The 25,800-nt window shown below is 42.0% G+C and overlaps 1 protein-coding gene across 6 annotated transcripts in view; it reads left to right on the top strand.

Moving 5' to 3' along the window:
- The first annotated feature begins 223 nt into the window (after nt 1-223).
- kcnc2 (potassium voltage-gated channel, Shaw-related subfamily, member 2) overlaps nt 224-25,800 on the top strand; it is a 43,650-nt gene continuing 18,073 nt past the window's right edge. For all 6 annotated transcript variants that reach the window (XR_015090519.1, XM_086059494.1, XM_086059495.1 and 3 more), the window contains exon 1: nt 224-1,034. Coding sequence is in view for 5 of the 6 variants with exons in the window: in XM_086059494.1 (XP_085915620.1) it covers nt 474-1,034 (561 nt within the window). In the remaining variant the exon portion in view is untranslated. The remainder of the gene's footprint in view (nt 1,035-25,800) is intronic.

Below are 25,800 nucleotides of genomic sequence, written 5' to 3'. Positions count from 1 at the left end.
ACGTGTAGCCCAAATCGTTGGAATTTGTTCCCCCAATGCAAAATTCAACAGGAACAGCGCAATGGTGGATGACTCATCTTTCCGAACGACGGGACTCTAAAATACCAGCATTATTTAGTTGTGTGTTATAATTTTTGGGAAGGAGGGACTCGTGCGCGCGTGACGCTGACGCGCGTCTCTACGTCTTGGAGAAGGGCAGGGGCGTATGAGGAGGAGGAGGAGGAGGAGGAGGAGGAGGAGGAGACGCGCGTAAACGCCACCGTCGTCTCAGTCGGTGCCACAACAATGGGCACCGTGCGTTTCCCCTCCGCCGGAACCCACATGGGCGTCAAACGGGCGAGACCGGCGAAAAGGCCAACCCCGATGGAGCTTTTCGACTGACCAGCATCAGGACCGTGGACCGTGGGTGCGCGCGCACCGGCTCGCTCCAACTTCCACCCGCTTCTCCATCGAGTCATGTCTGAACCAGAGCGATGGGCAAGTTTGACGACAACGAGAGGATAATCCTCAACGTCGGGGGCACCAGGCACGAGACGTACAAAAGCACCCTAAAAACCCTGCCGGGGACGCGCCTGGCCCTGCTCGCCTCCGACTCGGACATCGGCTCGGTGCTGGATCAGCTGCAACAAGTCCCCGGCTTCATCGAGTACAACGCGCGGACCAACGAGTACTTCTTCGACCGCCACCCGGGCGTCTTCGCCTACGTGCTCAACTACTACCGCACCGGGAAGCTCCACTGCCCGGCGGATGTGTGCGGACCGCTGTTCGAGGAGGAGCTCTCCTTTTGGGGCATCGACGAGACGGACGTAGAGCCGTGCTGCTGGATGACGTACCGGCAGCACCGGGACGCCGAGGAGGCGCTGGATGTGTTCGAGCTCAACGTGGACACCGGCGAGCAGGAGGACGACGACGTGGCCAAGCGGCTCGGCATCGAGGACGTGGCGGCGGACGGGAGTGCCGGCAGCCTGTGGAGGAAGTGGCAGCCGGTCGTCTGGAATCTTTTCGAGGATCCTTACTCGTCCAGGGCGGCCCGGGTAAGGACGCGCCCATTCTTTAGCATCTCCTTGAACAAGTGCTTCGCGAACTTTTTGCGCCGAGTAGCACCTCGAAAAATATTTGTCTTACTTGCACTTGCCACCATCACAACTTTTATTCTTAAAAAGTATTTAAATAATGTTTCATTTGTGTTCTACCAACGCAACCGTGTTTTGACGAGTGCTAGCATATGCAACATATTATTGAAAAAAAAAAATCATAAATACAACTGAAATGTTATTAGGCATTGATTCTTTCGTGCACCACTAGAGGGAGCCACACTCCGACAATCACTGCTTTAGCAGAGAAAATGGGGTCAATCAAGAGCTATGTCGATTCTCTCACACTTCCAATAAAACTCCAGTCATGTACAAGATTATATTCTGTGTTTGGATGGGAATCCTCTAGAGCTAAAAGTTCCTTAAACGTACAACAATATATCTGATGAGATTCAATAAAATACATATGTAGAGAACTCGATCACCCCCCCCCCCAAATTAGTTCTGATTTTGTATTCCAATGTGAACCATGACTAAACAGTCTTCTTCTAATTAGATTAAAATATGTCTGATTTTAGAATGGCAATAATGAGAAATATCATGTATGATAATGTACAGGAAACAATTTCATTTTTTGAAAATGTGATTTTGTTGGGGATAAACCGATTATTGACCTGGCTGATTATCAGCCATTTTGCTGAATCATACGCTCAAAAATAGATCAATGTAAAACTGTTAACTTGTGGGAACAGATTATTTACATTTTCAGTTAACTTTTTAAGTGATGCTGCTGACCCTGGGAAATCAATGTACCGTCTTTCTGTTTTTGTTTGAAATTAAAACTGAATAAAAGTTGAACATTTCAGATATCTTGAAAATTGTAAAACTTTATTTGCTGTAGAAAACAATAGGTAGCTATTAACTTGTTGACGTTTTTTTTTATTTAACCCTTTGAAGAGATGCTAATGACTCTGGGAGGTCCCTTGAACATTTTGCTAGAATTTGACATCGTTTTTTTTCTCTCGATTTTGTAGCAACATAGCCCTGTGCGGCCCCACATAATGCACATGCCAGAAACTGCCACTGATGATAATGTAAATGTATCATGAGTCAACAGAAAAAATGATTTTTTTTTTTTTTTATGTTATTGTGGTCATAATGCCAACAAATTGACCTGAATATTCTTGACATACTTTCAAATTTTTTTTTAAGCATGCACACACAAGAAGCTAACTATTTCTGCCATGGCTATCTATCTATGCCAAACGCAGGCTTGTTGTGGTTCACTTCATTTTCTTTCTTTTTTTCCCCACTGACTAGATGCAATAGTTGAGTTATCGGTAATTAATGTTGCATGTCACTTTCAAGGTGACCTATTGCTCAGTTTTGTACTACTTTTGATATATTTTTGTTCTTTTCTACCTCGGGGGTACCATTGCGATTTTGACAGCATGCCTGATTGTGGTTAAAACTAGCGGTAGTAATATAATTAAACTAATATTTACACATAAATTACAACCCGGACAATAGGTGACAAACTTCCACTGCCTACATACAGTATGAGGTGTTGCTAAGATACCTCTCCAGTTTGATGAAATTGGAGCAGCTTACAGTTGGGCTCAACTTCCTCTTTTGGCAAACTAATCAACTCACCTTTATAATTCTGCATTTATTCACACAGAAGATTATTATGTTCACAAGACAAACAGTTTTAATGAATATTATTTTTGTGTGTGTAGAAAAACGGTATGCATATATTTACATTCAGTTTTCCACTTTTGTTCCAGTGACCGAAAGTGCGATATGAGTTTGTGTCTCCATGCCGAGGCCAAAAGCCCCAAAGTACAAGACTGTCCCTTTAATGAACTTGCTTGCAAGCGCTCGTGCCAGCAGTCGTGTTTCTGTGGGCTCCCCACGCTCATTCTATTGTTGTAGCCATCCTGCTCTCTCTTCTTCCCTCACGCGCAGCCTCTCCAATCTGCAGGCAGCCTGTACAAACTCGCGTGGCCCGGACATGCGAGAAAATCTGTTCAAATGTTTGTCGGTGTCTTAAAAATTGCAGGAGGGTAAATGAAGTTGAATTTTTACGAAATTAGATTTATGGTAGAAAATTAAAGTTAATATATATTCATATTATTATATGGATATTCTAATCATCGGGCACTCACAAAAAAAATCCGAATTGTATTACAATAATGTAGTAATTTTTTTTTATTTTTTGTGGAAATTCTGATATTGTCAATATAACTTTATGCTGTAATTCTAGCAGGATAAAGTACTATTGAAGGAATAAAGTATGAATATTCTGCACATAAAATTGTAATACTGTATTGCAAAAAAATAGTCACTACAGATTACATAAATATTGTAGAGCAAATCAGACTATTACAACAAGTCTGTTGCATTTACATTTGTGTGAATTTTCAAGTTCACTCATGAAAATTACCACTTTAGGTGCAAGATGTTATGAGAACAAAGTTGTAATTTTAGTACAGGAAAGTAAAAATATCACAATAATTGCCACAATATTTTGAGCGAAACATTGTAATATTGCAAGTAGGGATGTTCGGTGCCACTATTTTTCAGACGGCTACCAGTAATGAGTAATCAACTCCCCCGTACCCAATACTTTGAAATAAGATACCTGGTATCAATACTCGCCCATCCTTAATTGCAAAAGTACAACATATTGCTATTAATAGAATAAAATCATGATTCAACATGCAAGTCATAAAATATGACTATCAATTTTACCCTTGTAAGTTTACGTCTTTGTCTTATTCTCATAACATTCTGACTTTTTGCCTCAAGAACTTTATTCTCATAAATTTCCCACATTCATTTTTAATAAATGTTGTCGTCCTTACCATTACGATTTCATTCTTTATTATGACTTTTCCCCCTCATAATGTTATGATTTGAAGACTCCTTGGTTAAAAAAAAAAAAAAAAAAAAAAAAAATTGTTTTTATATGGTCTCCTGTATGTTAATGTGTTTATTTGTCCCTTTCACATTTCTGTAGTTGGCCCTGACTGGATTGTGATGGTAACAAACTAAAAAAAGACAAATAACTACTGCCACCGATTTCATTTTCCATGTCTGCACTGTGAGGTGGAGGTTTTACTGCCTGTACAGTAGTCCTCCCCCTTCTGTATCGCCTCACATGCCTCCCCCTCCCCCCCCATGTCCGCTTCCCATCCCCGTCTATGATCTCATCTGAGACCACCGACGCTTGCTTTCTGCCACTTAAGAGGTTAAAAATCCAACCCGTCTGGGTGCCGCCGCCTGCCGCACGCCTGAAGAAACCAAAGCCGGGCTGCACGCTCAGCCTCCGCGTTGTCATGGCAACGTCATCGCTCATCACCACGGCCTGTTTTTCATTGAGATCCGTCCGCTCTGTGAAACGGATTGATTTCAGAAACCCGCTGGACCATGAACCCCCTTATTGCTCGGTTACCCCTTGCGTGCCAGCTTGTTAGTTTGCAGGCGCTGATGCATTGCAAATGAAGCACGTTGGAGCGTGACGCATTCAACCACATGTGCATGTTTCTCTGACACCGATAGAGGTGAGGACTAGTATGGCGTCTTTGCATAGTGTTAACCATTTGTCAGCTACAATGTTAATAAAAAAAAAAAAAAAAAGTCTACACACCCCTGTTCACATGCCTTGTTTTTGTGATATAAAAATGTTGCTTTCCTTTCAAAACTTTTTCCACCACAACTTAAATTTAACCTCAAACGTATACTTACCCATCTTTGCTAAGCTTACCAACGAGACTTTTGTTTCACAAACATAAGTGACAAGCGTGTGTCTGATCTGCGTAACGGGCATTTCCACATCAACTTCTTCCGGGAAGAGAAGGTAAAACAGCCGAAAAGTACTCTTCAAGAGCCACAGTCTCTGTTTATTAAACTGACAAAAGTATCCCAGCGCATCAACGGAAGCATCAGTTGAAGTGGCGCACATCCTGACCAAGCACAAAAAGCCCTTCACCGATGGCGTGATCAATAAAGAGCCGGGAATCATTATGCTGGGACCATAAAAATAAGACGGGTTGACATATCGGTGCGAGTCAGCCTTTTATGACATAAATATCATCTAATCTGAGTTCACAACCAGTCTGACAGATGAGGATTTTACCGATTTTTCATCTGAGTGATGCACTCTTGCACAGGGTTGGGAGGGTAACTTTTAAAATGTAATCCATTACAGTTACAAGTGACCTGCTAAAAAAATGTAGTTAGTCACGTAATCCAAGTACCATAATATTGAAGTAGCAAATGGCAAAAATCCTAGTGTAATTAAAAAGCAAGTAGGCGATTGATTGATTGATTGATTGAAGGCCATATGCTGTTTTCAAACTGTCACTGAAAGCAACCACACCTCACAGTTTGATAAATTAGATTAGATCGATAGATGATCCAATAAGGATGACTGCGTGACATCAACTGCAAAATGAACTTTTATCCCAGTTTCCAAGTTTAGCCGTGTATATGTTGTGTATGATGTTTAAGTAGTGAATTGGTGGGAGGAAGATTTGTTTGGAATGTGTAACTCTCATTATGGTTGTAGGCTAGCGGGCTAGCTAGCAAGAAGCTACAGCGCGTAGCATGCCGCTGGACTCTCAGCTAAAACTTTCGCTCAAAGTAAGTTCCAGTGAATACCGGTCGCCATTTCCTCCTCCCGTCCGTGAAGCTTTTTGAAACTGCGCGTGTATGGAGGACACGACTAGTCAGTTTGTTCGTTCCCACCTCCCTGACATGTAGCAACGGTCCCAGTCGCGCGTGTACGCACTCGCTCTCTCTCTGTCTCGCTCTCCCTCTCATTGTAGAAATTGTAATCCCCGTTCTTAATAAATGCACCTGTAATCAGATTTTTCCATGTTTTTTCCTGTAACTGTAATAGAATAGTTAAATGTTTTTCTGATTATGTAACGGCGGTATGTATTCCGTTACTCCTCAAGCCTGCTCTTGCATACAGCACTTAAATCCATGCAGTGCCACTCCGCTCACTGACAAAGTTTGATGTTTGAAGATGCATATAACTGTATACAATTGTATATATATTTTTTTTTTCTCCTTCTTTTTTTTTATACAGTATTGCCGAGTCTTGAAGTTATTTTACACAATTTGAGTCCTGTACTGGGTACCCTGGCTATTTGGAGAGGACCGAAATTAGCAAAAATCCAAGCAAAGCACTTAAAACAAACAGGATCATAAAACACCAACACCATGCACACAGTAATGAACCCATGGTACATAGACGATTGTATTCAGTTTTTGACGTATTTAGAAACAAACAAACCACCTTCACATGAGGCCCGTCAATAGCATCAGCTAACACACTAGCCTAATTATGCACATAAAGGTGTATACAATGTATTTTCTTGATACAGTATTATTGATACAGTAACTAACGTTGTCCCTGAAAGGAAGTTCTAATAGCGTATATTTGCCAACAGATGGCGGCAAAATGATCATAAAGCAGCAAAACCATGCATGTAGCAGGCACACAATTAGGAACCCATGTTACATAGAAGACTGTATTCAGTTGTTAAATGATTCAACACAAATAACCCGCTTAAGGCTCATCAGTAATATTAAATAGCATACTAGACTAAATAAAACACATTTCTGAATGTTTATTATATGGAAAACAAGCATACTCACTTATGCTATGGAAGTTAGCGAAGCTACTAAATTTCTCTAAGCAGGGCCACAGATGTTCGAGGGCCCCATCGAATCCCATTGTACAGCTTCTGAGTCGGAAACAGACGGCGAGGCCTCGCCGAGCTAATAAAGGCCGACGTGTAAACGGCAGCCGACCTGACGGCCGGCGAGGAAGGCAGGCCGAGCAGCTGTCCGAGCGTGGGCGTTGATGGCGCGCCGCTGGGCATGTTTGGAGCCGCTGTCAGTCACGTTAATCCGCCCCGCCAATCACGGTGGCATGCCGATGCTGTGAACTGTAACAGCTTGCTGTAATTGAGCAGTGGGCATGGTTGTATATGGCGTCAACACACGGACGCCAACATCGTGCTGTTAGTCATTGTTGATGATTTTCTTCCTCACCCTTTGATATGCGTGACAGCAGAGTTTTGATATGGGAAAAACAACCGCCATTACGCTGTGATGTTGATACAGCAACGGTGCCCGTCTCACGCATGTATTCAAAAATGAATTTGGCAAGCAAAAATCTATTCTATATTTATTTATTGGTCCGTGTGTTAATCGTCCAATAAAATATCACATCAGTGACCAGGGTTGGGAGGGTTACTTTTAAAATGTAATCCATTACAGTTACAAGTTACCTGCTAAAAAATTTAGTTACTAACACAATCCAAGTACCATAATATTAAAGTAATGTAACTGGATTACTCCAATATTGAGTATGCTCATGAAGACAAAATGTAAATAAATATCACCATAATATATATTCTATACAATGTGCCCCTGCTATTTGCGGGTGATGGGGACCCGGGCAGCCTACAAATAGCAAAAATACTTGTGTAATTAAAAAGCATGTAGGCGATTGATTGATTGAAGGCCATATGCTGTTTTCGAACTGTCACTGAAAGCAAGATGTTGTGTATGATGTTTAAATAGTGAATTGGTGGGAGGAAGATTTGTTTGGCAGGTGTAACTCGCATTATGGTTGTAGGCTAGCGGGCTAGCTAGCAAGAAGCTACAGCGCGTAGCATGCCGCTGGACTCTCTGCTCAAACTTTCGCTCAGAGTAAGTTCCAGCGAATACCGGTCGCCATTTCCTCCTCCCGTCCGTGAAGCTTTTTCAAACTACCAGCGCTGTGGAGGACACGACTAGTCAGTTTGTTCGTTCCCACCTCCCCGCTCTGTCTTTCTCGCGCTCTCTCTCTCATCGTAATTGTAATCCCCATTTTTAACAAATGTACCTGTAACCTGATTACATGTTTTTTCCAGAACTGTAATGGAATACAGTTAAAACATTTTTTTCAATCTTATTACGTAACGGCGTCCGGCCCTCCCCAAGCCTGTCAGTGACCAGCAAAGATGGGATTTTGTAAATGTGTTTGAATACAGAAAGAGAGAGAGAGAGAGGCCTGTTAGACAGCCTGATACTCGTTCAGTATGCATGAATGGAGTCTTTCCCTCACAGTTGCCGGCTATATACAGCGTCCCACCGGGCTTTGCACTCCCTGTCTCGTCTGTCGTCCTCCCCGTTTTCTCTCCTCCACCCTCACACACTCTCAAACGCAAAAAACTAAGAACTTGCGCACTCCCTTGCAAAGGGACTTTTAAATTATTTGTCATGCGCCAGATTTGGCATCCAGGAGATGTTAGTCTGACGACGTTTTTAAATGTCTTTAAGTGGAAACTGAAAGAGAAATGAAGCAAGAAATGAGTGACGTGCAGAAAGTTCAAGGCTTGCTTCCAATTTTGAAATATAAGTGGCAGTCTTAACTTTATTAATTAATTTTACATTCTCACCATGCCATACTTTGAAACCCTCTTACTTAACGGATTTAAATGTTGTGCTTTTAGCAGGTAAACACCCAGACGGCTACTGGATTATACAGAAGATGTGCTTTTAGTTGGGTTAGTGTTAAATGTATTATGCATTTATGGAAAGGTGCGCTCCTTGTGTCGGACCACCAGCAGAGGCGGGAAGCGACGCCCCCGTGCTGAAATTCATACGAGCTATAAGCCATATGCTTAGGCCCGAAGCTGAATAATTCATGTGTATCATATTTGTTCCGAAAGACCGAACATTTCTCAAGGACAGCCGATTGACTGGAAGTTTTTTTTTCCATAGTCTTGAACAACCCGGAGGTTCACTCCTTTCAAGGGATAATGGCAATTCGCACTGTCAGGCTCATATGAGTTTCCTGAAGACTCGCTCCCAGTGGGCTCGTGTACCACTAACAGAATGGAGAATTGCCTTAAACTGGTTTATTTTATACGGTAATGAGAGAAGGCACAAGTCAGGAAATGATTTACACTTAAATGTTTATTGGATAGTCAGCAACATTGTTGATTTATTTCTGAACAAGTAATATGTAGTTTCACATGCATTATGAATAACTTTTTTAAAATACTTTGGCTTGTAATAGGTGGTTTCTAATTAGCGTAAATAATGATTCTTGATTAAAAAAATATAATAACTAATTTACTGCCATTGACGGCTATAGACGTCAAAAATTCATTTGAACTATTTCTATTAGTTTAACATTTTTTCCCACTTTTGTTAACAAGAGTATAAAAACCTAGAATTTTTTATTGTATTAGAACAGATGTAAAATGTGTGATTAATCGTGAGTTAACTAGTGAAGTCATGCGAAAAAAAATGTAATCGCTTAGGTGCCCCTAATTTTGTAATCTTTTCTTAAAATAAAATAAAAAGATGATTAAAAATTCAACAAAAAATGTGTTTGTTTTTTTAAAAGAAAAGATTATTAATAATTAGGGGCATCAGGCGATTACAATTTGTAATCGTAATTAATCACATGACTTAACTAGTTAGCTCACGATTAATCACAACTTTTATATCTGTTTTAAATATACCCCCCAAAAAATTCTAGGTTTTCATACTCTTGCTAACAAAAAAAATGTTAAACTAATAGAAATAGTTATAATGATTTTTTAAAAAGTCTATAGCTGTCAATGGCAGTGAATGAGTTAATACAGACGATGCCAAGTCAAACAAAGCTAAACCTGTACACTGTTTCTGAGGCAACCAAGCTTTTATTCAAAGTAAGGCATTTATCAGGCTTTACCGTATTTGTCAGCCTTTTTATTATACTTTAGTTTTACACTTTTGTGGGTGAAAAAAAGTTTAATGAAAGAAATATTGCATAAACAACATGACCATATTACAGTACAGATCAAGTGGAATTATTTACACAAAAGGCAATGGGACCAAGTGTTTATTGGAGGGGATGCCTTTATCTGTAAAAGTACATTTTAATCAATTCTAAAATACTATGTACACTTTTGAATATCAATACACATTTCATAATTAGGGATGTAACGATAAGGGCAATATCGCAGTATTGAAACTGCCACAATATCGTCGTCGTCATGTCACGATATTAAAAGGAGCACATCTGTTAAAGTCGGATTGATTTCCATTTGTGCAGTTTAGCACCCTCTGATGGCTACTTTTTTTTATCCATCCATCCATCCATTTAACCTTGCTCTGCAAGCTGAATTCTCGCGATATTTGTGAGTTCACAAACTCCCGAGAATACATCTTGTACCAAGCCCGTTGATTTCCACCAATCACAGAGTGACATTGTGTTTGTGTCGGGATATGCAGCTGTGACGAAACCAGGAAGCTCGCACCGACGCCAGAACAAACAAGCAAATCTGACATGGGCGAATGGACACTGCAATTATTTCTGTTCTTACATTTTTAGCTGGTAAAGATGTTAGTGCTTTTTCCCCCGAGAACGAAGACGACATTTTCCTCCGTGGCCGTGATTGGTCAAAACAAAACGTGCGCAATGGCGCATCGTCCAATCAGCTCGAGGTATTATACAGAATGTCCCGCCTTTCCTGAGCAAATCACCGTGGAGCAGTCCCAGATTGATATTGTGGACAACTCCCTAGAGTGAATCACAATATCAATTTGGCTATTGCCAGGTTAACATCCCTATTCATTATTATGAAATATAATCTTGTATATTTTTTTTCCACAAATAACTGATGATGCTTCATTCTCTGGCGATACCATATGAGATGTGCAGTTACGCTTTCAAAATAATAAATGACACTTTACAGCTCTAATTAATTTTTGTCTGCATAAAAATGCATTTTAGTTTTAGTTTTTTGCAGGACATTTTAGTTTATATTAGATGCCGAACTTCATAAGGGCTTGTATACAAACAGTTGGGCTTCTGGATTGCTTCCCAAACGTCAATGTTAAGTTAAAATAAATAAATTAATTAAAAATAATAATAATATTAATTAAGGGTGGGAATCTTTGAATGTCTCACGATTCTATTCCAATTTTTGGGTCTGCGATTCGATTCAGGATCGATGATCGATTTTTGATTCAAAATGATTTGATTGACAATGATTTTTGCTTCAATCTATAGATGTGCAAGGAATTGTAATGATCTACTCCAGTCTGACTCGCTCATGCTAATGAGCACGCTACTCGCGGCACTTTTATCACTCAAAAGAACGGCTCCATGCTGAAAAAAAATTATTGGAATGACTTGATCGTGACTTTTTCCTTCTACTCTCTAATGTGGCTACAACTTAACAATGTATTAGACCGTGTGGAACCACTGTCCCTCAGTGGCCAAACTGGGTACTACATGAACAGCGCTCCAAATGAAGGCACACACAGACAAAGGCAAGACAGTATAAAATAATTTAAATCAAATCTATTTTGGGACATTTAAAATCGATTCTGAATCGTACTAAATGAGACTCTCGATTCTTATGAGAATCGATTTTTTTTGGAGGGGGGGGGGCACAACCCTAATAATAATAATCTCCAACCATGACTTGCCAAGCTAGGCTTGGAAGGTGATTTGGTAAAAATCTTGGACTCACAGGTGGTAGCACTGATAGTAACAAAGAATATTAGACATTACCAGAATTTACAGGATAAAAGGATTCACACAGGAAAAAGGATAAATGCATATTTTGCTTTGTTTCAATTCAGGCTGCGGATCCAAAATAAGGTGTACGGATAAAAGATGATACTCATGTGTCATTGTTCATATCGTTACAGTGGGAATAGAAAAAAATGATTCATGTCTTGTTCTGTTGGCTTCACATGAAAGTCGAGTGACCCCGACCCTGCAGTGCGGCGCAGCAGACGTTTGTCTCTCTGAAGTTTCTTTTGTGGTTCAGTGATAGCGACCCAGCAGAAGCAATCCTATTAGTAATTCTCCACTGGATTCAGGATTGTGGCCACCCAGAGGAGCCTCTAGACCTGCTCATCAGACTCCCAGGCAGAGGATGATGTTCATGCTTAACTTGGCTCACTCTCTAACAAGGAGTGTCAAAGTAGTCCTACCAAAGCAAAACGGGGAAAGGGTCCATACCTGTAATGTCTCAACCACTCTTCCAAAATGCCGGCCAGGAACTCATAATAAAATGTATTATTCCAGTCGCACAACAAGTCCATTTTCATCAGCAGGCATGGAAAGATCTTGACGTCCTTGAGCTCTAATCCCAGTGACACCCTAGATGCCCTGTGGCTGAAACTCCGGGATCGGAGATGGATTTTTAGCTCCAGCAAGCACAAAGTGTAATCCCTCCAAAGTCAAATTGTTTACCTCCAAATCAGTCCCAGTTTAGCATCTGCGTGAAAGCGATATCTCAGGACAGGCGGTGACTCTGCACTTTTTCACCTTCTTTTGCTTCCTGCTATTTGTCATCTTCAACCTCTGTCCTGATTTATTTATTGTCAGAGGTCCAAGTAAGCTTGTGAATATCTTTGGGTCATGCTGAAAAGACGAAAGGAGACATATTATACATGTCTTCATGATTTCAAACGGTTTGTAGTTGTCCAATTGACAGTCACATGCGTTTGTAAGAATTCTAGCAGCAACCCATTTTAGAGCGAAGCTAATTTTCTACAAATCAAGTTTCTTTTCTTCTACATGAACATATATGACTGAAAGATATATATATATATATATATATATATATATATATATATATATATATATATATATATATATATATATATATATACATTTGATTACATGGGGGGTGGGGGGGGCGTTTTGAAAAGATTGTAAAACACATAAACTGTTAATGGATAGATTTAATACTGGCAATCATTTTTATTATACAGTTTGCCTTCATCGTTAAATTTCGGTTAGATTTACACTACATGCTTCAGAATGCGCAATTCTGCAAATTACAGCGGCACAGTTCGGATATGTTTAGCCAAAGAACATAATTGGCAAAGTCATTTTTCACTTGCCTTTAATTCACAAGCTCCTGCCGATCAAAAGGTTTTTTTTTTCAGTTGTTAGCGATAGCAGTTTTAGCTAATTTTGTTTGCTAACAATGTTGAGATAGCATTAGCATTGGTTTAGAAAAAAAAACAATTGCGACACAAATGTAACCGATTTATTTATTTATTATTTTGTCTGCAAATGAATTGTCCGCTTATTGATATGGGCGGGCTACTTTTTGTACTTAAGTATATTTCAACGTCTCTACTATTTACTTTAGGACCAAGTTTAAACGAGTACCTGTACTTCTATGCTGGCCCATTACAAACCTGTCAGCAGTTGGATGCAATTCAATTTTGCATCACTCCGCTATTTATGCGGCACGTGTTCCCATACTGTATGTTAGTGAAAACAATGAGACGCGACATGCACATTTCCTGCCGCTTGCGGCGTCACATTTAAATGCCATGGTGTCTCTGAACCCACTCACAACCCAGCAACCTCTCCCCTGGAGCACCCTCATTTACCCGCACTCATTATAAGCGAACTATTATGTTTTTAGTCTGCTCAAACCGCAACTCTTGTTCCATTAGAAGTGTCTTACAAAGGGGAATTGGGATCAAGTGGTCAGTGGCAAAGAAGAGGTGCTCCATTTTCGATTTCATCTTCTTTGTTGTACTCGTGTTACTCACTCATCACTGCTTCTTGTGCCGGGTTGAAAAGCTTGATAATCTTTTTTTTGCTCACGTGAAGGTGATACTTGACCCTTATACACATCTCCAAACACATTTTTTTTCAAAACTGACCCCAATCATAGATGACCGTTGGATGAAATGGAAAGGAAAGTTAGCTAAGCGTTCCCATCACAGGAGTCGCGGGGATTGTCTCAGCTCCCGCTTTTGATCTTCGGCTGCCAGACGGCAAGAGGTTGGTGGTAACGCTGGCGCTGCCCTGCCTCGACGCCGTCTGGGCAGCTTTTGCTCTCCACTCCCGCCGTGGCACCGCCATGCTAATGCACTTCCTGTGGCAGGCACACGGTACACATTGATTTGCGGGATGACGTTGACGAAATGTACTGTACGTGCTAAACTGCCGCAAAAAGTGTCTCTGTCCTGCTCAGCGCCCGTGGAAATGTTATTCCGATCCGCTGTATGTTAGCCGCGGGGTAATTCGCCACCACTAATGTCCCTTCGTCTTCACTCTGTGATTTATGAAGTTGTTTATAGGTTGTGATGAATTAGGTTACTCAAGTGTATGTAAGAGACCAGCGCTGAAGCCTACTGTACGCAACTAGACCTTTTGTGGAAGAGGACCGTGGTCCCAGTTGTGCTGTTTTTACGACACTTGGTATTGATTCACAAAATGAATTATTTCCGTAACCAAGCTCACGACTTTTGTATACAACGGCTACACAGTTAAAATGAGCAGATTAAAGTTTTCTTTGAGTAACTGGTGTACAATGTTAGAATCCAGCTTTGTTGGTGTGTGTCATTTGAACTATTTCTATTAGTTTAACATTTGTTTCCACTTTTGTTAACAAGAGTATGAAAACCTAGGGAAAAAACTTTTTTTATTGTACATTTATAACATATAAAATGTGTGATTAATCATGAGTTAACTATTGAAGTCATGTGATTAATTACAATTAAAAATTTAAATCTCCTGGCACAATTTAAAAGAAGAAAATATTATTAAAAATTAGGGATATCAGGCAATTCCATTTTTTAATTGTAATTAATCGCATAACACACTCTGTGCATATTGTTAATCTGCCATAGTGTACTGTTGTAAAACTCAGATTTGCAAAGATGCAACAAATGTGACTCCATCCTGGTTCACAATTGATAGGCGAATTGAAACCTTTTAATCGTATCTTCTCCAAAATTGTATGTGTTCTCCTTTGAGCAATGTACCCATTTCGACAAAGTTGGAACTGTCCTACTATTTATGGCTTTACTCTGTCAAAATGATTGGTTTGTGTGTGTGTGCGCGCCCCCAGTTCACCCAAACAATAACTGGATATTTTGGGGGATGTTGATAAAATGACTGGATGTTTTTGATAGGTCTATTTTTCACCATTAGTGTAAAGTAGTGCAGCAGGGAGAGGGTGAGATGAATCACATTCCTCAGTAAGGAGCAGGGACCCACTTACCCAGTTTGGTCAGAATAGATTGGGCAACAGCTTTCCAGCTCACCATCGATCTCATTTCAAAAATGTTTGCTCTATTTGAGATTATTTTGCATTAAAAAAAAAAATTCTCAGTCCATTATTTTTTGTCAAATAGTGAAGCAAATTGTTCAAATCCAGACTGCACTGATCGTGGCGGTTCTGTGTAAAAGCTAGTCTAAATATGGTATTCTGGTTAATATTGTGTTGGTGGACTATGAGATAAGCAGCAAAATACAGCCGTTTTTATCTATCTCAGGGGCCATTTTGCCACTCGCTGTCGACTGAAAATGGCATCAATGTTGCTCAGGTCTCAGGTAACAACCAATTACAAAACAGCTGAGCTCTAATTGGTTGTTGCCTGAGCAACACTGATGTCATCTTCAGTCGACAGCAACAAATGGCCGCCCCCTGAGATGGATAAAAACGGCTGAGCAATCCAGAAAGTCAAAATTTCCATTCAAAAGAATCAGATGGACAAACACGAACATATTTTAAAAAGATGATGATGCTGTATGAAAGAAAAAGTCGGATCCTCTCATTGGTTACCGCTTCCCTGATAGTGACTTTATGGTGTGTAGCCATACATGTTTAATGACGGAGGATACAAGCGGCAGTGACAAGACGGACTTGTAAAACGGTTATGTTGAGAATGGAAGGCACCTCAACAAGGGGAGAGTGATTCGGCCCTGGGAAAAGGTCGAGTTTTATGGGGCCTGCCTTTGAACCCCTTTAGAATTGAGATCATTTTGCGAGGGGCAAGCTTAGTTGGAGCTAATATACACTCTCATAGATATTATGTCTCCTATTTGCTAGTGCCGTGAACTCGTTCTAGTTGCTATTCAGTCAGGAATTCCAAAAAATCCTAACCCAGATTGTCGATGTAACTGAAACATAAATGTCATAAATGTGTTTTATGAGACTGTGTTCCAGAGGAAGCTTCTAACGGTCTCCAGAACTGTTTGTGTTCCCATCACAATGGTCCATTTTCTTGCTTCTCCTGGATAAAATCCTTACCAACGAAAAGGAAATAGAGCAGTTCATCGTTCTCCTCCAGTGTTGTTTCTTACCACGTGCGGCGGTGTTCAATGTGGGATGTTTTTGTTTTTGTTTTGTTTTTTACAGTTTTTGTGATACTATTTACATTTGGAAAAGCTAAGGCGAGTAGAGCTTAAGCCAAGCAGAACTGTGCAGTAGAAAATAAAGGCCTTCCTCAAATCAATACCTCGACGCCTGGAAGCTAAAGGGCTTCGTGCCCACGTTTACTGGAGGCCTGTAAGGATGATTTTAGAGCGAACACAACGAGTGCTACTATGAAATAACACTTCTTTCGTCACCCTGATATCATTCCTGGAACTGTCAGCTGTCAGATATTTCTAAATTCACCCGCGTGTCTTTCTATTTTATTCGGGGTCGGTAAATCCCTCATTGGCAAGACTTAGATGCGCGCGCGCGCGCACACACACACACACACACACAAGGGGACAAAGTTGTTGGTAACCCTGGATTGGGTGCAAAAGGAAAATTAATGACAGTAAAAAAAATGTGGTAGAATGTTCCTTTTGAACTGGTGAGACAAACTGGAGCTTTTTTTTTGGCAAGTTCAGCTCTTTGTTTACAGACACAAAAATCAGCTTAGTCCGAGTCAGTCGCAGGTCAGAGATGAACCAAAACTCTCAAGAATGACTAAGACTAAAACATTCTACTATCTAAAAATGGTCTTGCTATCCGATCCCCGATCTATTATTGATCAATGTCTCTGGACGGGATGTCAGAAGAGGCTTGGAGCTGTCACAAAGATGGACAAAGTCACAGAGCAAAAGACGATTCACCATCAATTTCGATGTGGACGGGACACCCATTGCTCTGTAATGTTCGAATAATGTGTGCAGCTGCGCTAAGGCAGATACATTTGTCTGAGCCCAAGCCGTCTGGGATGTCTCCCTTCTCTGTGTTCCTAATTACTTTGCCAGGATGCTAATGGGTGACATTCTGGTATAGAGCATGTTTGCACCCAGACTTTTTCGATTCAAGTGTATTTGGCAAACATTCATCATACCTGACGATGCTTGCCTTCTGTGTGTCATAATCTACGTGACTGGTAGGAGGATGGTGGACTCAAATGCAGGAAAGCAAGGGAACTGGCAGAACGGGGAGAACTTGGCTGTGACGAGGTTGGCTTGGTTAGCTGAGGTGATGATCGTGATTTAGCGGTGACAACAAACATGCCGGGGCGGGACGAGAGTGGACTGGTCGCCATGCCGGGGCGGGACGAGAGTGGACTGGTTGCCATGCCGGGCGGGACGAGAATGGACTGGTCGCCATGCCGGGGCGGGGTGAGCGTAGACTGATCGCCATGCCGGGGCGGGGCGGGGCGAGAGCGGACTGGTCGCCATGCCGGGGCGGGACGAGAGCGGACTGGTCGCCATGCCGGGCGGGACGAGAATGGACTGGTCGCCATGCCGGGGCGGGGTGAGCGTGGACTGGTCGCCATGGCGGGGGTGGGGCGAGAGCGGACCGTAAGAAGACTGGCAGAACGTTGACTGTTAGCTGAGGTGATGATCGTGATTTAGCGGTGACAACAAAGGCTGCTTGGCGGTGAGGACGAAGGAGACTAACATTAATAACACATAGTGGGAAAGGTGAGCAGTCAAACATGCGGGACGAGAGTGGACTGGTCGCCATGCCGGGCGGGATGAGAATGGACTGGTCGCCGTGCCGGGGCGGTGAAAGTGGACTGGTCGCCGGGGCGGGCGGGCGAGAGTGGACTGGTCGCCATGCCGGGGCGGGGCGAGAGTAGACTGGTCGCCATGACGTAAGAAGACTAGCAGAATGAGGTCGGCTTGGCTGTGACGAGGTCGGCTTGGTTAGCTGAGGTGTGATGATCGTGATTTAGCAGTGACGACGAAGGCTGCTTGGCGGTGAGGATGAAGGAGCCTTGGCTGTTACGAAGACTAACATTAATAACACATAGTGGGAAACGTGAGCAGTCAAACGGGACGAAAGTGGAATAGTCGCCATGCCGGGGCGGGGCGAGAGTGGACTGGTCGCCATGTCGGGGCGGGGCGAGAGTTGACTGGTCACCATGCCGGGGTGGGCCGAGAGTGGGCTGGTCGCCATGCCGGGGCGGGCCGAGATTGGGCAGATCGCCATGCCGGGGCGGGCCGAGAGTGAGACTGGTCGCCATGCCGGGGCGGGCCGAGAGTGGGCTGGTCGCCATGCCGGGGCGGGCCGAGAGTAGACTGGTCGCCATGACGTAAGAAGACTAGCAGAACGAGGTCGACTTGACTGTGACGAGGTCGGCTTGGTTAGCTGAGGTGATGATCGTGATTTAGCGGTGACGACTTGGCTGATACGAAGACTAGACGCACGAACTTCCACACCGATAGGACAAACAAACAGAGCTAAATACACCAACACTAATGAGACACACCTGAGAGACCACAAGTGGCTGAGGGCACTGATTGGGCAGACACACGATTGCGGACGTGGTAAGACGTAATGAGATATGAGAAGAAACCAGGAAAACGAGACAAAAACACCAACAGACAAAAACACCCATAATAAACAAAAACCCAGCCCCTACAAAAACGAAACATGACACTGTGAAGTTCCCCCATCTGTGTTAAAATGGGAACTGAATTTTGTCCCTGACCTCTGAGATGTGGAATTATCTGACCGAATGCTGCGTACTCTTTTAATCCACCAAAAAAGGACAAAACCACAAGCTCTCTAATATCCAGCTTGTCTATTTTTGTTCATTTTGTAGAACATCATTCATGGCACGATTATAAATACGGGTTCCATGAGAGCAAGGGAGCAGACACCTGTTGAGCCAGATGAGGCGATCAATCAGAAAGGAAAAAAAAACCTCACTGAGGATGAGCTGAAATCTTTGCTGTATACTGGACTGCGCTGACTTGGCCTACATAAATTGTTTTCCCATCGGAAAGATATTCTTAGGCGGCTCGTTCAGGGTTATCCTTCGGGGGGGGGGGGGGTCAGAATGCTTAAGTTGAGTCATATGTTGGTTTCTCATCTGTTCTTTCTCAACAAGCTGCTGTTAAACTTTCTGGCAGGAGAAAAACAAAATTTTTACAAAGAAATCGGGCGTTTCAGGCAACAGTCAAGTTTTCATGAAAGTTTTATAATGACAGTTTCACGCTGATGGCATTGTTTTGAGGGAAATCAGTTAATTTTCACAAACAGACGAGCGTTCTCGACGGAATATTTCCCCTGACCTCTATGACAGCCTGTGTTAGCCACACTTTTCCTAGTCTGCTAGGCTAGCATTGATTTTCCGGCAGAGCTTGTTCTTTTGTTTCCTTTGAAGAAAACACTGCTTTTGAACATGCCACACGCAGACATAAAACGGCAAATCTCTGAGAGACTGTTGGGCTACTACTCACAGCAGGAGTTTTGCATGTAAATAAACCCCCCACACCCCCTTCCCCCCTGTGTTAATTGTGCTGCGTACTCACATGGCTTCTCTCTCCTGAGAGGTGTGGCGTTTGATGCAAAAACGCTTATTTGTTAGCACTGCAATGAATCGAGTTGAAGTGTAAAATGGCTGCAGCGGGAGGTCAGACACTGATCATTTGTCGTCAGGACGGACGACCTGAACCTCAAGGCACAAACTGCTTGCCTTGAGGTACCACGTCATCCAATGGAGCCCCATTGGGGTTTCATGTCTTCCTGTCACACAAAGGCATTGTTTACAAAAATAAAAATCTGAAATATATCTATTCTCTAATGGTGTCTAGTGTGAGTATTGCGCAGTGCATACAAAGTGTTTCCTGTCTGCCTGGAAGATGGGGAGCCCCCAGCAATGCGTGTCCTCCTTTTTTTCCTCTTTAACTCGTTTGTTTCCAAAAATGTATAAAACGTTCTATTTTGAATATTGCCATGGTCCCCAAAACATTTTTTTTCTGTTTTTCGTTTTGTTTTTCATGCTAGAGCATACAGAAGGCTTTGATGCAGCCTCTGAACTGAACAGAGCGTTTCAAGCAATGGTAGTTATTATAAAAACGGCCAGCAGGTGGCAGCAGAGTATAAGAGATCAACCAGGGCCATGTTGCAAAAAGGCTCTTCTCCCCAGTGTTTTAAACAAAATCTGTTTAACAATGATGAAACTTGGCTAATTGCTGCAAAATGGAAACAAATACACATTTTTTTCTGATGAAAGAGCCTCTGGTCTTTCTTTTGGTAAGTCCCATGTTTTTATAGCAATAGAAGACAATATTCTGTGGGCCTTGCAAAATCCAGTAAAACAGCCGGGAGCGAAGGGGGTTGCTTCAGTGAATGAGTTAATTGAATCCAGCCTATATCCATTAGTTTTTGTTTTTTTTCACTTCAGTCCCATGCATTATAATTCGATTAATTGAGCAAGACTTGTACGAAGATACGTACATGATTGGGGACCGTCAACTGAGAGATAGAGATTCTGTATGAAAATCGCAACTTTGCTTCACTCTTTCGAGATATTACAAGCATTTTCAAAACTACAATTCTTTGACGTAAAAAAACCCCAAACAATTTTCAATGATTTGATTTAGTAAAAATATACAGTATCTACAATGAAATGCAGCTGTGTTATATGAAACACGACGACAACAATGTGGCAAGTGATGAAAATTAATTTGACAGCCTTGTTAAGGTTTCTTGCATTCTTGAGTTTGCAAGCCACCTCCCACTCGATATCGTTTTTTTTTTCTCCCTCTGTCTGTCTGACCATGGATGGTAGCGACCTTGAGACAGGAGAATTTGGAAATCATAAACCCAGGGCCGAGTCAAGGGAGGGATTAGTGTCTGTTTTCCTTGGCATGCTTTCATGGCAGAAGGTGACACCCAGACACAATGGTGAGAGAGCCGAAAACTAAAAAAAAGCCATACGTTCAGGATCACATACCTTTTTAAATGTGTTTCCCAGCTTTGTTATTTTTTTTCCCCCGTCCCATTTTGAACTCATTGGTGCTTGTCCACAAATATTGTATACACACCGACAGCGCTCGGCCTTTACGTCTTATCATATCTTAGAACGCAAAAACGGTTTCCCCCCCCCTCTGGCAATTCATTTCACGTGAACATCAAAATCTGCAGTGACGGCCTCGTCACTCTATCCATTGCCGCGTCGCTTTTATCTTTGTCACCTTCGGGGAAAGCAAAACAATGTTTTTATCATTGGTGTCTCATTTCTTCAACTCTGCCTGGGGATTCCAACCTGTGGCAGGGAGGGAAGATGCTTTGCTTGTGTCCTGTAGACGAAACATTTTGACCGGATCTGCACAGAATGCAGAATCCACTCGTCATGTCACAAACGTGTTGTTGTCAAAATAACTGTATACAGCATACCTGGTTGATTGTGGAAATACCTCCGTTCATTTCGAAGCAGATTATTTTCCTGTAAAATGTGGAATTGCGCGAAAAGTAGGACTTTATCAAAAGTAGTTCCCATGATGTCCTGAATGAGGGGAGCATTTTGAATACTGAAAAAGGAGAAATGCGTAATGAGTAGAATTTGCGGAATAATACAAAGCAAGAATTCCAGTGCAGCGTAACTGTTTCAAAAAAACAACTTCTATATTAGCTCAAAAGTAAAATAATGCCTTTGTTTACTTCGCCACAGGCTGCGCAGAGTTCTGTTTCGTTTTATTTTTCGTCTCGAAGTGGAGTTCACGTTGGTGTGATGGTGTAGGGAAGTGGTTTTCTGTAATAATCATCGCTGTCGGGCTCCATTCTGTATGTGTGTTTGTGTGCTCCTCTTATAAGCCGGTTCTCTCTTACCATGGCTCTGCTCACTTCCTGCAGGATAATTGGCCTTAACTCAATGCGAAACGCCAGATAAGTTCAGCCATAATGCCTGGTGTTGATAAATATCCCCTGGGGGGGGGGGGGGGGGCAGTGTGCGCTCGCGTTTGTCAGGATCAAATGCCTGCTTGGGTAATATGCATGTGTACTGTCAACTGACATGTGGATGATGTTGGGGCTTAAGAATGTAAAAAAAAAAAAAAAGATGGTGTTAGACTGAAAGACTTTTTTAAGATATGAGGTGTTGACAAAACATGTAGACAGATGAAATGATTTCAAAAATAAAAAAATGTATCCTCTGCAAAGAAAGATGAGGAAATGAGACCGGCCCCATTCATATTGTGCATTATGTCTATTATTACTGCCCCCCGGTGGCCACAAGGAAAGCACACCAAAAGGAGCAGGACAATGTCCATTGATTTGAGTTGAAGAAAAAAAAAGTGAAGTATCTTTTTTTGTTTAATTATTTCATAATTGTTTTTAATTAAATAAAATATTGTAGGGTGATATTTTTGTTCTCAACTGTAGATAGATTTCATGAAACTATCATTATTTATGTTTTACATTGTATTCCATGGGGGGATATTGTCTTTTTTTTTTTTTAAATACTTCAACATTAAAAATGTTTTCCCTGGCTGTATAGCGCTGCTCCTCTGCCAGTCTGTTTGATAGTAATGGGAGCCGCTTCATGAATCATTAACGACATTTTTCTTCCAGAACAGAGTACGATTTGGCTTAATGGACGCGGGCGAGGAGAGCTTTTCCATTTGATCTGTATTATTTAAAGAGGAATAGTCGGACAATGGACGGTCAGAATCCGAGCGAGCCACAATGAGCGGCAACATTCATTATCGTCACTCGCTTGTCTCGCTCTCCTCTTTCAGCATGTCGCTAATCTGCTTTTGTCTTCCATTTTTCATGCCTTCTTTTTTGAGCCTCGCCAGCGCCCTCCTTTGCGCTCGCTCGTCACTGTGCTGCTGTCTCCTTGTTTCCGAGGCTTTTTATCTAATCAGCTTTCAGACAGAAATGCAATTATTGCACTAATGGTAGGTTTCATTCCGGAGAGCTTTTTGGCACACTGTCATCGCACATTTGCATAAATGTGACTGTTTGCGGGGTTTTGAGACAAAAACTATGACTCTGCTAGAACAATTAAAAGTGCCTCCTGTTGTTTGTCAATACTTGTATTGAAAAAGTTAATGGGCAAATTATCAGTCAAATTGGGTACCAAACTACCAGAGGTGGTAAATTCAGGTCCAGAAAGTAAATTCATGTAGGATTTTTGATTTATTTATTTACTTACATTTTGGTACTTGTTGTCACCCCGTGTGGCCCCTCTTTTTTTTTTTTTCTTTTTTTTCTGTTATTGGTATATTTTGATATTGATTTTTTATTTTTTTTGGTGTCCATGGGGACGTTTGAAACTGTCCCTAGAACTGTCTTTGTTTCCAACACTTTTCAACAAGTTCTCTCAAAAACATGCACCTGTCAGTCTTTGAAAGGTGACGGGGGACTCTTGAAACTGTAAAAAAAAAAATTATAATAATAATTTGTCATGTATGAAAAAGCGAGTGGCCTCAAAAGTCCCCAGCACTGAATAATTGACATGCTCGACACTTGCTCTGCACATGATCAAAGTGAATACGTATAATGCTTAACATTGAGTGACACAGGAAACAAGGTGTGTCGGATTCCAAGGGGCCGTCTCATGACCTTGATTTGCATTAACATGCTGGCTTCACGGGACCCCTGTCTCGTTGAGTGCGGCCCCCCTGGATGTGCGAGGTGTCAATCTCACGAGCCTTGTTGAATCAGACAAAGGCGCTAAACTCTTATGCGGCGGTTTAAAGAAAAAGGGTTAATTCCATCCATCCATTTCCTTAACCGCTTGTCCTCACAAGGGTTGCAGGAGCCTATCCCAGCTGGCTTCGGCCAGTAGGCGGGGTACACCCTGAACTGGTTGCCAGCCAATCGCAGATTGATTAAGTTAGTTAATTGAGTTTTCAGGTTGCAAAACAAATCACTTGGTAGATTTTGCTCTGTCTCTCTCTCTCTTTCTCTCTCTCTATCTCCTCTCTTCATCTATCCCCCTCTCTCTTTCTCTTTCTGTCTGTCTCTGTCTCTCTCTCTCTCTCTCTCTCTCTATCTATCTCTCTTCCCCCCTATTGTTTCACTGCAGTTAACTTACTTTTTATAGTATTATATATCGCATAATCCGAATTTAATACTGTAACAGGTTTCATGCAAGTTCATTGTTATGTTGACATTTCATTCCAATCTTTCAGGCGGCAATATGTTTGGAAATTTTACATGGAAATGTAATGCATTTAATATATGATAACTTTCCATCCCATTGCCTTTGATTTCCATGGTAAGTTTTGACAATAAAAGTCCATGGAAATGTATCGAAATTAACGAATGATGACAAAAAGGGCACATGGATGAATACAAGATGTCTGATTAAAGAGGCCCTTGCTTGGAATTGAGTGACAGTGATGCAAAAAAAGTTGCTGAAAATCAACCGCATCAAATAGTGACCACTCACACCCTCATTTTTTCTTTTATTTGTTTATTTTTCAGCACATGCCATGACTCCACATTGACCTTTTTATATGGCGAGCTGTAACACTAACTCTCGGTTGGCCCGAGGGTGTTCGTCTCGCTGGCCGTTAATAGCAAAATGGCCGCTGCAATTTCAAATTGCCTGAAGGGGGCAGTAAACAGTGCTACGTCAGTGCTCGCCAGTTGTGACCGAGGGCGTTTGCGTGACATTTTCCAATTCGATTCATGAATTACTGAGAGGTAAAAAAAAATTCCCCGTCAAGTATTTCATCGAAATTCAAGCGTCTCCAATTATTTCTATTCATCCATCTATTTTCTCGGCCCCTTGTCTTCATTAATGAGCCCCAGCCGAATTTTCTGCATTTTGACATCACGGTGGCAAAGACCCCAGGTCCAAATCGGTGCTGGCATGTTGTTGCATTGTCAAAACACATTGAGATTCAGCTCAGCTCAGGGTCGATCGGTGCGGGCATTGTCAGATCCGCTCCCGTCTTTTGTCACGGCATTCGGCAGCCGCCGCTTCCATGTTCCTCATCGTCATAGCAACAGTAGATGTCCCTACCTCATCTCTCGGCGAAGATGTTGAATAAACGCTGAGCTGCTGCCATGCGCTCTGTCGGCGAATGGAGTAGACAAAAGTAAGAGATACGCTATTGTTTCTGCCCGTCGTTGTTTATCGATTGGTCCTTGCGAGTGCTTGTTGGCGGATTACGATTTTTAGAATGGAAATCAGACGTGCACCAAGATGGGGAAAAAAAAAAAGTTTGAGTTAGGTGTGGGGGTTTTGTTATTATTCATTTGAAAGTTGCAAGGGTTTATGGGGGGGGGGGGGGGTATATTTCCATTATTTGCCCAAAAACTCATATGTAGGAACTATGTTGAAGTGAGGAGTTTCATTTAGACAAGTAGTGCTTTGCCGCCATATTGTGGCTTTTATAGGCAGTGATTCACAAAGTGTGGTTTAACACAAAGTGACCAGTAATATTTAGCGGTTCGCATACAGGCACATGTTCAGCAGGCTGATAGCAAAAGATTTCATTGTTTAATTCCACATTTGAGTGGTCGTCAGGCACTCAAAGTGTTCTGTTTTGTTTGCACCATTTGTGTGCTCCAAGTGTGTTATTTGGCCAAAACGAGCAGATAAAATTCAACAGGCTTATTGATAGACGAAATGTGTTTTGCTAAGGGCTGCAGCTGTCAGCCGTCGCGAGCGCGTGCGCGTCCTTGAGCGTGCTCACGCGTTAAGGGAGATGTATCACGCTTCTGCTCGCCTTGTTTCACTTACTTTCATTTCCACTCTCTGTGTAATTGCACGTTTGCTTTTGGGTGTT

The sequence above is a fragment of the Leptonotus elevatus genome, chromosome 17, assembly GCF_054856555.1.
Source record: "Leptonotus elevatus isolate MCC_2025b chromosome 17, RoL_Lele_1.0, whole genome shotgun sequence".
Taxonomy (NCBI): Eukaryota; Metazoa; Chordata; class Actinopteri; order Syngnathiformes; family Syngnathidae; genus Leptonotus; species Leptonotus elevatus.
Note: the sequence above shows the minus strand (reverse complement) of the source record. Positions and strands in the feature narration are given on the sequence as shown.